A 14,758-nucleotide genomic window follows, 5' to 3' on the forward strand; every position below is an offset into this window, starting at 1 on the left:
CCAATTGTAATTGGGAATTCACTACCTTGACCCCCCCCCCAAAGTTCTCACACTAGTCACCACGACATCAAACATATATTTAATAATGTCCACATATTTACTTGAAACACTTCTCTTCTGTAGTACATGCCCGATTAACTCTCTAGGGACTCTGTCATATGCTTTTTCTAGGTCAATAAGATCATATGGAGATTCTTTTTGCACACTTTAAATCTTCCATGAGCCTCCTAAGTAAATAGCTTATGTCGTGGATCTACCCGGCATAAATGCAAATTAGTTCTCTGAAATAGTAGATTCTCCTCTCAGATAGATTTCAATAACCCTCCCCCATAATTTCATAGTATGACTCATGTTTTATGCCTCTATAGTTTTTACAGCTCTGAATATCACCTTAATTTTATAAATCGGAACCACAATACTTTTCCATTCATCTAGCATTTTCCTTATGCTTATAATCCTAAGCTCTTCCACACTTCTACAGGGAACCCATGGGGGCTAGGTACCTTGCCTACTTTCAACATTCTTAAAGCTTCTTTAGCAACAGACATCCTAATTTTTCATGCATCTGCGTATGTGGTATCTTAATAAGTAATTCAATCTTCTGGGCACTATTACTCGAAATGTCTTCATTTAGAAGGTTGTAGAAATACTCTTTCCATCTCTCCTTAATGTCCTCATCCCTTATTAGTACTCTACCAGCTTCATTTTTAATACATTTAACATGGTTGAAATCTCAACTCTTCCTTTCCCTCATTTTAGCTATCTTATAAATAGCTTTTCCCCCTTCCTTTGAGTTAAGGTTGTTATTAAAATCATAATTTTTCACCCTTGCTTTCCCCATAATCTTTATAGCTTCATTTTTGGCAAATTTATACCTTTTTAGATCCTATACATCCTTGGTCCATTGCCATGTCTTAAAACTAGTTTTCTTAGTCTTAATGGGCTTGAACCTCATCATCCCACCACCAAGTCTCCCTAGAGGAATGGTGCTTTCCTTTCGATTCCCCTAGGACATCTTTAGCAACCTGCTTAATATAAGTAGTCATCTCATTCCACATCATAATAGTGTCTACCTCAAAGTCCTACTTTCCTTGTTTGACCACTTTGATAATCCCAGGGTACATTGAGAGGGGGGGCGAATTAGTGTCTTCAAGAATTTTTCCAAACTCAATCCCGTAGCTATAACAATCACACACAAAGACTGGCCGGGGCAGTCCTGTAATTACCAATCACACATACACGTCCACCTCGTAACCACTATGTCGCCAATTCTACCAGACAATGCACCACCACTCTGCAACAAACACACTCCAAGAATATGCAGGAAAAATAACAAACACACAGTACACCAAGTATACGTGGTTCAGCCAAGCTTCCTACATCCACGGAGGAATACCAGTAAAGGTTTTGTATTTCCTTAAATACTCAACTTGAATTCGACTACTACAATAGCCCAGGTGCTACAACACCTGCTTCTGATTCCGCAACAACGAAATCTAGGGCTACAACCCCAATCCAATCAAGCCCCAACTTGAATGCATAGTCCGAAATCTCGCCGAGATTCTCGGTTTTCCAATTTCCCGAGTCGAGATGGCCTGCGAAACTTAAAATGTCAATATCTCTCCGAGATCTCGGTTTGACATAGGAAAATGCCCATGTAGGTCCTTTATATGAGTGCCAGATCTCGAGATCTAGCTGGAAATTCTTGGTATACAGACACCTATCTATGCTAGGAACCAAGACAGAGAAGACAGACACTTATTTATGCCTAATATCATTTAAGTAAATGATTTCATTTACTTAAGATATTATTCATAAATAAGCAAATACCCCCCCCCATTTGAATCCAATAAAATTAGTTAAAAAATAAAATTCCAAAAGGAAAAAAAGTCACCCCCCAGTTCAAGAACAAAAACTGGATTTTCGGCGATAGATGCAATTTTCAACTTTCTAATGCTGGGGTTTTTCTCAAATCTAAAAATTCCATAAATCTTATTATGGTAAAACATTGCTAAAAACCAAAAGTGCGGTAAAATATTCATTTGTTTTGATGTCCAAAAAATTATTTTCATTCAAAGCGATTTTGACAGCATTCGCGCACACCGAATTAAGTTTGACCAGATTGCTTAAATCTGATTTATATCGAAGGAGTTATTTAGGCATAAATAAGACTATTTGTCATGTGTATGTCCTGGTTTCTAAAATAAGTGTCTGTCCTGCTTTCCCACTAACTGAAACTCCCATTTGGACTCTGTTTTTGCAATATCTAATAATGCCATTGTGTTTAAATGGCCTAAAATAGGCTATACCGATTTTCAGACCCAAAAGAGGTCTAAAACCCACCGAGATAGGCTTCTGAGTTAGAAAAAAAAAATGCACAAACTCACAGAGATCTCGGCCCAACTCAGTTTTTAGCTGGGCCGAGATGGCACTGAGACCGGAGTTTTCGAACCTTGCTTGAATGGTATTACAATATGAATATAAAAATTCAATTGCAAATCCCTCCCAATAAAATGAATAAACTATTAAAAGAATCAAACCTATATATAAAATAGAACTTGTGAAAACTAAAAGATTACCTCTCCCTGAGTAATCCCGTGACCAACCCACTGCTTGAAGCCTTCCTGATGTCGTGCATGTTCTCCAATGTTCAAAGCAGCTTCATAGATTGATCAATTAGTGTATTCCGTGCATAGTACCTTCTTCTCTGTGTTTTCTGCCTCTGAAAATAGCTTCAATGGATAGCTTTCGAAAAAACACACAGTTTCCAAAAAAATTTCGTCCAATTTGGACTCCAGATGGCCAAGATACAGCCTTCCAAAGTTGGATGCTCCAAAACTGGAAACCAATGGCAAATCCGTAAATAAAAGGATTCTTTGTGACAAACCACATGAAATGAGGCAAATATTCTGTTTGTAGCCATCTTTTTGATGACGTCATCATGACTTGTAAAGCGTGTTTTGCTTTTACTAAGAGAATATGCCACGGAATATGCTTTTTGCTTTTATATTACAATCAACCATTTTCCTTGAAATGGAATCTTCTACAAACTTGCATACACCAGCGATACACTTGATTAAGGCCCCTGCTAATACACTTGAAGATGCTTTTCCATGTATGTGCAGTGTCTAGAAATAAATGCACCTACCAATGAATGAGCTCGTATTGGAATCAAGAGCGCACATTACAGTAGATCTGGAATCAAGTGTGATTCAACACATCCGACGGGCAAAAAGACTCTGTAGTTTTAACAAAACAAAGGAGAACGTCTGTCTACAGTATAGCACTTAAAAATAAGCCAAAAATTTTGGCTATGTAAATAAGCTTTTGCTTATTCCAGATTTGCTCCGTTTTCACGCATCGACACGAAAACATCTGTAACTTTCTCGTCTGACATTGAAATGATGCGAAATCAGTTGCGTTGGAACCGCGACATGACGAACTACATTTCTCGTGAAGAGCGCTTCACCAAAAACTGCCATTAAACCTTCCAAAAATGGCCTTAAAGTCACTGCCATTGCATTAACCGGTGACATCATAACTTTTAATAGTATGAAACATTCACCTGCTGCTTCACCCCTTTGCCAAACACTATATAAGGACTTAATATGCTGTTAAATGGTGTTATTCAAGTGTGGGTACCCCTGTAACCCTACCAAATGACCAAAATACCCTTATTTCTGTGTAGGTGACTGTTTGACCATTCTAGCTCTTCCAACTCACCAAATACCACTGCCGCATCACCAATATGGCTAATAAGGTTGCCAACAATGACAACACCACTCCAGCAAACCTCAGTTGACCCAGTTGACCAACACACTTTATCAATAAATGGCTTCAAGGTATCTCCTTTTAAGCTCCACCACCTAATCCTAGGGCAAATAAACTCCCCTATCTTACGACTCTGTGTAATGAGGCACATATCCATGACCACAAATCTATGTTGTATGGTTAGCCTCTCCCCTGGTATAACCTTACAATCCTTACATACCAATCTATCAAACCTTCTAGTTAGGAAGAAATCTATTTGGCTACTATGATGCCCACTTTTGTTGGTAACTAAACGCTCCTCTATTTTCAAAGTGTTACAATGGATAAATCATAAGCCACAACAAAATCAAATAGTGAGATTCCCTACTCATTCCTCTCTCCAAAACCATATCCTCCAGGTACACCTTCATAACCTCTACAATCTATCCCAACATGTCCATTCAGATCACCCCTATAATTATGTCTCTATGTTGCATATCAACATAATTATATAAAATTATCATATATTGCACATCGCAGGCACCCTGTCGCCTAATTGCCCCTCCGACACCTTGGGTCGCCTAGTTGCCCTGATAACTATGATTCAGATAGTATAAACATGCAATGAAACCTCAAATCCACCAACAAGGAGGAGGCTAGGCATAGGAGCCATATGGTGGAAATTATAGGTGATTAAAGTAAGAGGACAAAGCTACAGCTGAAAAAATTAACCTGGGTTGAAGTGGTCAATGGATATCAAAGCTTATGAGATAACTACTAAATACTAATGGAGAAACCAGATAGATGTAACCAACCCTACATAGTTGGAATAACGCTCATTTGAGTTGCCTTGTAGAAAACAAAATCTTTTTACGAAACCTGGAATTTCTAAAGGAAATCTATATCAGTATTACAACTTCAACAGATCAGGTATAATAGGCATGATAAGATCCATAACCTCAATAATGAATTCTTTTGTAATAGCTTATAAAAATTTTCCAAATTTTAAAACGAAATACGTCTATCTTGATTCTTGACAACTTCAGTAATAATTTACAATCAAAACAAAGATTTCAAACAATATGAAAGTAAGAGAAGATTCATAGAAGTTCCAAAGAGTAAGGGCTAATGTGCAAAAATACTAACTCTTTACTCTTTGAATCCTTCGGTATGATAATTATTGGGGTATCCAGTGAAAGATCCAGCTTTAGTGCAGTGGCTCCATCTATCTCATACTTGTGAATCAGCTGCTCAAAACCCCCCACTTTATCAACAAGCTTAATTGCTTCTTCAGAATGTGGAGTGGCAAGTTCCATGAAGTACGAAGTTATCTGCATAAGCAAGTAACAAATTTTAGGATAAGGGATCATTAATCACTTTATGACAACCTACACAAATTGATCCACAAACCAAAAGTTGATATCATAGTTGTCAAGGCGCTAGGCGATGCCTTGGGCACCTTGTTGGTGTTGCCTTGATTTTGGACCCTCTCCAACGCCTTGTGTCGCCTAGACGTCATGACAACTATGGTTGATATCATTGAGAAATTTTAACTTAGAAGGAGGAGGAAAAGCATTAAGCCGATTCTTTGACAATGTTTGATGAAGGCTTACCTCCTGAACAAACTTATAGAGGAAAACAATGCGTACTGCAGAAAGGCGGCCACGCAAGCTATAATCATATCCTTCATGATCATCATCTTCAGCGCTATACGAATTAAATGTAAACTATATAATGCAATTAAAAAAAAAGGGTTAGCTTAGTGTGATTGGAGGAAGAATGAACAAAAGAATTATAACATGCAACAGATTAGCTGACCTCCAACCTGAAAATAGTATACCTTGATAAGGGATTCGACTCCTTGATTACGTATATCACAAAGCCAACCCCACCGATGATCTGCTCCAAGGGACATATCACAGAGCTTGAAATTTCCTAGTGTCCCGTCTATAGAAAAAGAACTTGGATAAACCTTATAAAAGAGTATTTGGTCAGATGAAAATGAACAACAATAGTCTTTAAGATCAACTAGAGACTACAGCCAGAGCATTTATCACCACAGTATAAGATACAAAGAGAGAAATTTTACTTCCATAACAGTGGAGGAGATTTATATAAAGACAGCACAAAGAAAAAGTCTATAATGCATTCCAGAGTAAATCAATTTCAATCCTACTCAGATCTACTCAGGTCCGCTCAAACATGACTCTCTCTTGTTGGTCTCCCCTTCATCTGATGCTTCTAGGGTCTGGCATAAAATCCTTTCCCTCAGATCCACTGTCCTAAGGGCAATCTCTTCCAAAATAGGAGATGGGGCCTCCACGTCCCTTTGGCTAGATAACTGGCACCCTTTGGATGTTCTCCTCCATGGGGTGGGTGCCAGGACTATCTACTCCTCAGGCATCCCAAGATGTTCCACAGTGTCCTTCATCCTCCATGGAGTCTTGTCCCCCGCTCCTCCAACCCACACCCCCAAGCCCTCTCCCCCCCCCCTCCCCTGACCTAGTTACCTGGCTACCATCCCCAAACGGCCACTTCACCGCCCTCTCCGCTTGGAACTTCCTTAGATCTAGTGCCCCGACTGTCCCTTGGTTTAAGCTTGACTGGTTCAAATGCTACATCCCCAGCCATAGCTTTACCCTCTGGAGAACCTTCAGCCATTGCCCCCCAACCCAAGCCTTCCACAATCACAGACATATCCCTGTTACCCATTCTTGCGTCCTCTGTTGGAATGGCACCGAAGACATTGACTACCTCTTTTTCTCGTGCCAATTCTCATCCTCTATTTGGCAAAGGGTTTTAGGTAAGTGCTGACCTCGCCGCAGAATAATTCTACTCTTCTGTAGGGAATGGCTCTAGGTCGTTATGACTTTTTCAGGTTCTTCAATTTGTGACACTGGGGAAAGCTTGCTTTCGGCACTACTATTTCTCATGTCTGGATGGAGCGTAATCTTCGCAGATGGACCTCCAACTCTCATTCCTACGACAAGATGTGGAAAGCCATCTTTTTTGACGTTAGCTCCAAGCTTTCTGTTTTACCTCATTGTAATGTTATAGATACCCCAAGGAACAGGCTCATTGTTGTCTCTTGAGGTTCACCTGAGTCCCTGATTGAACCTCTCCCCGCTTCCTAGGGGAGGCTCCTTCTTGGCTCTCTCTCCTCTCCCCCGCCCCCCCGGGATTTTTGGTATTGCATTAATTATTCACCAAAAAAAACTTTTCAAAATCCTTCTCATCATTGAACAGTGTATGGAATTGAGTTTCCCAGAGATCATGAGCATGAAATAAAGCAAAAAACAAAAGATGCACATGATATTAAAAATAAAGAAATTAAATATGCCACAACCATGAGACAAAACAAATCCATAATGAAGAAAATGAATTTCCATTTTTTCAATATGTGTAAATTGGGAAAATTGGTATGTCAGTCAATCAATAGTACTGCCAATGTTTAGAAATTTCTCAAGTAACAATATAGCGGAACACCACAATATTTCAAAATTTTCCGATTCCCATGGAATTCATCCCCACTGGGGTAAGAGGAAAAAATATCAAAATATCAAGCATATTTTGGACCCTGTTAATTACCATTATCTTCACAACATTGGTCAACATTAGTGCACATCCATATGCAATAGGTCATAATTCATAGGATTTAATCAGTTTGATGCTACAGAATCTCAGGGAAGGAGTTTCTAAGGCCCCATTTGTTTCTAGGCAAACCTACATGAAAGGAAAATTTTTAAGTGAAATGCTATTCTTTTATATTGATTTTACCTGACAATTTTCCTTCTACATGATTTTTACCTAGAAACAAAGAGAGCTTTAGAAACTCCATGTCAGTTGAGATTCATGTGCAAGAAGAATGGTGAATTGATTGATCACCTATTGAATACCCTTTTTTTGGGTGAATAAGAAACTCCATGTCAGTTGAGATTCATGTGCAAGAAGAATGGTGAATTGATTGATCACCTATTGAATACCCTTTTTTTGGGTGAATAAAAAACTCCATTGACCATCTTTTTTTCGCCTGCCCATTTTCTTCCACCATCTAGAAAAAAGCCCTATCGTTCATCTGGCCGCGCAGCAGGAGCATTCTACCTTACGCATGAGAGTGGCCTTGGATGGCCTTGACCTTTCCTAGATGCACCACCTGTGACACCGTTGGTAAGCTAGTGCTCGGCGCTACTATCTATCACATTTGGATGGAGAGGAACCTAAGGAGATGGACTTCCAAATCTCGTTCCTTTGACTCGATTTGGAAAGCCATCTCCTGGGATGTTTCCTCTAAGCTTAGTCTTTTGCCTCACAAGGCCTTTAGGGATACCCCAAGGAACACGCACATTGTTGTATCCTAGGGTCTAGATAGAGCTTTGTTACTCCCTAGCCCTTCCCCCTAGCGGGGCTCCCCCCCCCCCTCTCTCTCCTTCTCCCCTCTTTTGTATTCCCCCCCCCTCTTTCTCCCCCTCGCCCTTCTCGGGCTTTGGTAATATATTTATTTAATCACCAAAAAAAAAAAAACTCCATGTCAGACCTCTCTCTCTTTGCAACCTCCTCTATAAGTTCATTGCAAAAATCCTTGCTAACAGAATCCAGCTTGTCATCCCTTCCCTGGTTAGTCCCAATCAATCTGCCTTCATCTCAGGTAGAAGCATTGCGGATAACATCATTCTCTGCTCTGAAATTGTGCGTGGATTTGACAGAAAATCCCACTCGCCAGCTGCCCTTATGAAGATTGACCTTCACAAAGCTTTTAACTCCCTCAAGTGGGACTTCATCTATGATGTGTTATCTCAAATGGGCTTCCCCCTCGCCTTCATTCCCTGGATTTTTGCTTGCATCTCCTCCCCCTCTTATTCCGTCATCGTGAATGGCTCCCCTGCTGGCTTCTTCAACTCCAAAGTTGGAATTCGCCAAGGCTGCCCCCTCTCCCCCTTCCTCTTCTCTCTGGCTTTGGAAGTCCTCTCCAGGAGTATTCAAGCCAAATTTGACCTCCACCTCATCTCCCCTATCCCCAAATGCAAGCAGCTTAACCTCATCCACCTTGCCTTTGCCGATGACCTTATGATTTTTTCAAAAGCCTCCCCCTCCTCCATTTCGGCTATCATGTCCTCCCTCCATCTCTTCGAGAGTCTCTCTGGCCTCCGCATCAACCTTCTCAAATCCAAGCTCTTTCTCTCCGGTGGAGGGAGAAGTGTAATGGAGGGAGGAGTGTAAAACCCGCCCCTAAACTAGGTCTAACTGAAATTGTATGGTTTCAGGATCTGGTTCAGTAACCATGTATGCCTGGATGTTGTGGGCTTTATCGGTTGAAGATTCGAACCAATCTTCCAGTTCCCCCCAATGACGGATTCCGAAGAATTGGCTGATGTAGCTATTTTGGAACATGAGGAACCTGACGGGACCTCGTATATATGTTTTGCATGCGATAAATGTTGGGTGGAGCATATGCAAAACCTGTCAATCGCTTAGGCCGAATCATAGGTAAGAACCCGTTAATAATGCTATATAAAGCTAATGTCTTATTTGTGTATTATTGGCTGAAATATAACTTTTCCCCAGTGGGACCCACATACCTGATCTAGGTTGAGCTACCCGCATATCATCACGGCCAGACTCTCATTAACGTCGCGGGGTATTCCCGAGACTTGACCATAAGTCATTCTTGAGTTACCAAAAGTCATTCTTGAGTTAATTATCTTTTAATTAGTTTAGAGAAACTATTTCACAAACTAATTCTATTAAGGCCCAACCAAATGGACCTTAGTTGGCCTTACCTATATAAAGAAAACTCAGTATTAGAACCTCATTTTTATTCCAAAACGATTTTGGTTCTGCTCTGGAGAAAGAAGAAGAGAAAGCAGAGAAAGCTTGGAAAACTAGGTTGTTGGAGAGAGAAGCTCTGGGAAAGGACAAATCTGTTGGGTTGCTATCATCTTCTGCATTGCATATCTCAGGTAGGCTGTTAAACCCATTCTGATCTGCCCATTTCCTCTTCCTTCTTTGGTTTCAGCTAAGTTCATAACTCATCTCAGTCCAAGCCTAGGAAATTAGGCAAAATGGTTGTAAAGGCCTGAAACCCAACATGCATTTGGGTTGATTAGACCCAAATGGTATAATCTTCATCCCCTTCAAGCCATTTTGTGATTTTGGAACCATAAATGGCAAGATCCATAAAAAAGCACCTCAAACCTTCCACTGTAGCAACCACTGGTTGGAGGCACTGCCATCCAACCGGTCAACCGGTCCAAAGGGGCAGCCTCCATCCGGTCCCCCTCTGCTAACCCTAATGTTGTCCTAAATAGTTAGGGCTTTGGATTGGGTTTATTCCTTGACCTAATTTATGTTTTGTTTTATAAAATTAAGTTGTAATCTCCTGTTGGTGAGGCTTAATTGTGAGTTGAATCATCTACTTACTTATGCAAGCATCCAACTCAAGGTGAGTGGATTTGACCTTAATTTAAGAGTGTTTGTTATTATTTTGTATTTATGCTTGTTGCGTTTAATTATACATCATATAAGAATTATATGCATATAAATTTTAGTTTTTGCATTAGTAATATGCATGATAGTATGAAACATTTCATAATGCATTGCATGTTCTTATTTGTGAATTATGAATAATGTGTTGAGAGATGGTGATGGAACTGATTTGCTTTACTACTTACTATTGAATCATATGACATTCATGTTAGAAGATGCATATGGCTAGGCGCCTAGGCTATCATAAACCCAATGTTACAATCCTTACCAACAGGGGTGAGGTGTTGGATAACCTGTGGTAGGTCCAAAGGGATGATTCTGGAATGTCATCCACTGTCCTAGGTCCGAAGAGTATTTCCGGAATGGGATGGTTCACTGGGGACCGATGCGTAATTCCGGTATTGGCGGGTCTCTACCGTAGCAGAGTGGTATTCTTAGGGTCCAATGCGTAATTCCTTAACTGAGAATATCATACCTGCTACAGTAGCATTTAACCTCATGAGACCTAGATCTGTTGTTAGTTGCATGCTTAGACTTAAGACATGCATCATGAACTATTTGCATCTATTTACATGTTTCCCCTCACTAGGCTTAGTGGAGCTCATCCCTCGGTATACCTTTATTTTAGATATGGCAACTGGCGTGATGATGATGGATGTGGAGCAGGATGCACATAGAGATATACGTGATGATGATAGTTGTATCTTAGTGGCTACTACTTGAAATTGCTGGGTGATGGGTTATGTTGATCAACTTATGAAATTTTCTTTTATGCAAGTTATCTTTTGGGGATATTATGTATATATATATATAAGAATGATTGTAAAGCTTAGATCCATAGTATGGTTAAGTAAATACTTATGTTATCATTTAATACTCTGTTATTAATGTTTATAATAGTATTTTGATCTTCCGCTGCATTCTCCGATTTCTTTATTGATCACTATGATTTTTAACTGTGAGGTAAGCCACTGAACTGAGATCCTTGTGGTTTTGGGAATGTCTGTGGACATTCAATCACAAAACCCGTGTTAGTCTAGGTGGGGTGTGACACCACTAAACAGTGAAACTATGACGAGGGATATGGCTTTTGAACCAAACTAACTTGTGCTAGGAGGACAAGGTGCCATGAACTTGGAGAAGGTCCCAAGCTGACTTAGAGCTGAAAAGACAAAACCACAAGATCACCTCTACCTGTAGGCCTTCTGGGAATAGAAGGCAAGGCATCCCAAACGGTAAATTAAAATGGGAGTCTGGGAGGTAGTAGTAGGGGGCAATCATCATGAAAAATGATATCTACAACTATAGACTGCTTAATAAAACCTAAACTGCAAATAGCTCTTACACCTACTGAGCGGAGGAGAACACCCAAAGGGTGACAATGATCAAGCCAAAGGCGGATCTAGGCGTCATCATCAATGAGACAAGAAGAGGCCCCAAGATCAAGAGGCCTAAGCTTCGAAATCTTCCGCCAAACCTAAAAGGCATTAATAATAGTAGGAGCAGTTGGCATAAGGAAAAATGAAAATGGAATATCAAAGTGTTTTTTAGAAATCTATGCAATGACAGAACCTAATATGCATCCAATAATGAATGCTTATAAGGAACACTGAGACTAGGAACTTCCATGATGGTTGACATAATGATTAACGGGTAACATGTCCTAGACTTGAAGATCTCTCAGCTATGACCCTCCCCTGAAAACATGCTAGAACCCTCCCCCCCCCCCCCTTTAAACCTGTCGGGAAGTATGCCATCATCCTCTCCTGTCCCCAACTCCTCACCAGCTCCCATCTATACTGCCCCCACCATCCCTGCTTCACCACCGCCTACATCCACTTCTGCTCCCCCGCCTTCTCCTTGGCGAGATATTTTCCATTCAGCTTCTGCTCCTTCATCTGGTGGCCTGCCCCTTCACTTCATTGCTTCATCCACTACTGAAGGATCCTCCAAATTTGCTCTCTGTCCCCCTAACTTCCTTGCGCATGAAGCCAAACTGTGGGAAAATTGCTTGGTTGGGCATTTTCTTGGTTCAAAACCTGCTTTTCATTTTGTCAAACTCTCCCTTTCCAATCAATGGCGCTCATATGGAACCCTGGATTTTTTTCCTATTAGATAACAGGTTCTTCATTTTTCAAATTTTTTAAGGAACTTGATAAGCTACTTGCTCTTGAAGGTGGGTCGTGGCATGTGGGAAAGAAAACCATTCTTCTCCAGCAATGGCACCGTCATCTCCAACTCAGTCGTGTAGACCTCTCTACCATTTCTCTTTAGATTTCTCTTACAGGCCTTCCTCTCCACTACTGGTGCACTGAAGGCCTGAGCACTGTGGGCTCTGTTTTGGGTACCGCACTCATTTCGGATGTCACAACTATGAAGAAAAATCGCTTTGCTTTTGTGAGGATTTGTGTCGAGGTCTTAACAGAGGATCGTCTGCCTTCCTCCATCACGATCAAAGAAGGTAATGACTTCTCCTTCCAGCAAGAAGTCCATTTTGAATGGAAGCCACCGCAGTGTTTGCTTTGGAAGATTTTCGGTCACAGCCAGGACCTCTGCTCTCCGGCAGTAAATCATCATGTGGCTGAGACTCTTCCGGTTGTCGAAGACCAAGACGAAGTCCAAGTTCCTTCTCCTGCAGTCGTTTTACCGGTGGATTGCCCCATTCCCCCTTTACCTGTCCTGATCATAGTTGTCAAGGCGGCACCTTGGCGACGCCTAGGCGTCCAGGCGCCTTGGTCGACTTGGGCGCCTTGGTCGCCTAGGCAGGTGCCTTGGACACCTTGTTCGCCTAGTTGGTGTCGCCTTAAACTTTGGCCCTCTCCACCGCCTTGGGTCGCCTAACTGCCATGACAACTATGGTCCTGATCAGTCAGGTTCGTAAATTCCGCTGATCATCTTCCCATCAGAGGCAGATCGAAAACCAAGAAACCGGGTCGAAATCTTAGTTGGAAACTTCGACGGAATCCACCTGCGACCACTGCAACCTTTTCTGATCACCGCCGGCATCTTCCCTCGAATCTCTGCAACGGCTTCAGTTCACCACCGGCCCCTGCTTCTTCAGAACTCTTTTGATGTCTTGTCCTCTTATGACCAATGTCTTATCCTCTGATGACCTGTCAGATCGCATTGAAGTCCCTTTTTCAGAAAGTCTCTTGTGCGATGCTCCGCTGACTTTGTCAGATCTTGTGCTTCTCGGAGGTGATAAGGTCATGTCGAAACTTGCGCATGACGGAGGCGTGCTTGGGTAGTCTAAGGTTTTGAGCGATAGTATCTCTTTTTTGGCTAAAACCATGTGCGATGCACCTCCTCGTTCTGGTCTGCTTATTCCTCTAGTCTGCTCTGCTGCACAGAGCCTGTCTCCCTTGCCTCCACCGCCTTCCTCCACGACGAACAACATCTTGGAACCCTCTCCCTCCTTGGTTTTACACCCCTCTATATTGCCTCCCACCTCTCTCGCGGACCCCACCTCTGCACTATCTCCGTCTTTTTTAATATCTTCCTTCCAACCTTCTCTTTTAGGTCATGGGCCCAACCCACTAAATGGGCCTGGGCCTCACCCGCCCCTCAACTTAAACCTCCTTTCCATTGGATCGGGTCCCCCTCTTAACCCGACCCACGGATCCTCTTCTCCTTCGCCCGAGCCCTTGCCCCCTTTGTCTATTCTTGCCACTACCAATCTCTGGTGGCATTCCTATTCCAGGCATCGCAGTTCGTCCAGTCGAACACCGGCGTTTCATCGGTACCTCTCCCTTAGCCCCTCTAGGGGCTTGTTGCCACCTCTCTCCCTCCAATGTTTGAAGGCCTTCTTTGGAACTCCAGAGGGCTGAACTCCTAGGCCAAAAGAAGTAAAATCCCTCATCAACCCTTTAAAATTGTATTTCTCAGAGTTAAAGAGCCAACCACCTCCGCATTGCTAACTCCATAACTCCCTCTTGGTCCATCCTCTCCAACTACTGCCACCATTTAAATGGCCGTATTTGGTTCCTTTGGAATCCTTCCAAATTCCATGCCAACCTCCTCTCCTCTTCATCCCAATTCCTCCATCTTCAACTCAATGACCTTCTTGGCAATCTCATTTGTTACTTCACTGTGATTTATGCCTCTAACTGAGCTTTAGAGCGCCTCACCCTGTGGACTGATCTGCGCCTGCAGGCAAGCCAAATGGGTTCTCACCCTTGGGGCATTGGGGGTGACTTTAATGTAGTCCGCTCTAGTATGGAAAAAATGGGGGGCAATGCGATTGATATTCCATCTGTCGATGCTTTTAACGACTGCTTGGAGGATATTAGTGGACGATCTCAGCTGGTCTGGGCTTAACTACTCTTGGCACAATCGGAGAAGTGGGTCAGCCAGAATTACTTGCAAGTTGGATAGAGTCTTGATCAATTAAGCTTGGCTCTCTGCCTTCCCTGCATCGCATGCCTCATTTCAAACCCAAGGTATATCTGATCATAGTTCCATTTCAACTACCATTCAACCATACCCCTCATTTGGTCCCACAAAACCCTCTAAATTCTTTGACATG

General features: G+C 41.9%; 1 protein-coding gene across 2 annotated transcripts in view; it reads right to left on the reverse strand.

Annotated features, from left to right (window-relative positions):
* Window positions 1-14,758, reverse strand: part of LOC122658659 — a 218,728-nt gene that overhangs the window by 138,282 nt on the left and 65,688 nt on the right. For both annotated transcript variants that reach the window (XM_043853701.1, XM_043853700.1), the window contains exons 28-30: window positions 5,591-5,722; window positions 5,364-5,477; window positions 4,897-5,081 (exon numbers count right to left, since the gene is read on the reverse strand). In XM_043853701.1, the coding sequence (XP_043709636.1) occupies window positions 4,897-5,081; window positions 5,364-5,477; window positions 5,591-5,722 (431 nt within the window). The remainder of the gene's footprint in view (window positions 1-4,896; window positions 5,082-5,363; window positions 5,478-5,590; window positions 5,723-14,758) is intronic.

Source organism: Telopea speciosissima, chromosome 4 (genome assembly GCF_018873765.1).
Source record: "Telopea speciosissima isolate NSW1024214 ecotype Mountain lineage chromosome 4, Tspe_v1, whole genome shotgun sequence".
Classification (NCBI taxonomy): domain Eukaryota; kingdom Viridiplantae; phylum Streptophyta; class Magnoliopsida; order Proteales; family Proteaceae; genus Telopea; species Telopea speciosissima.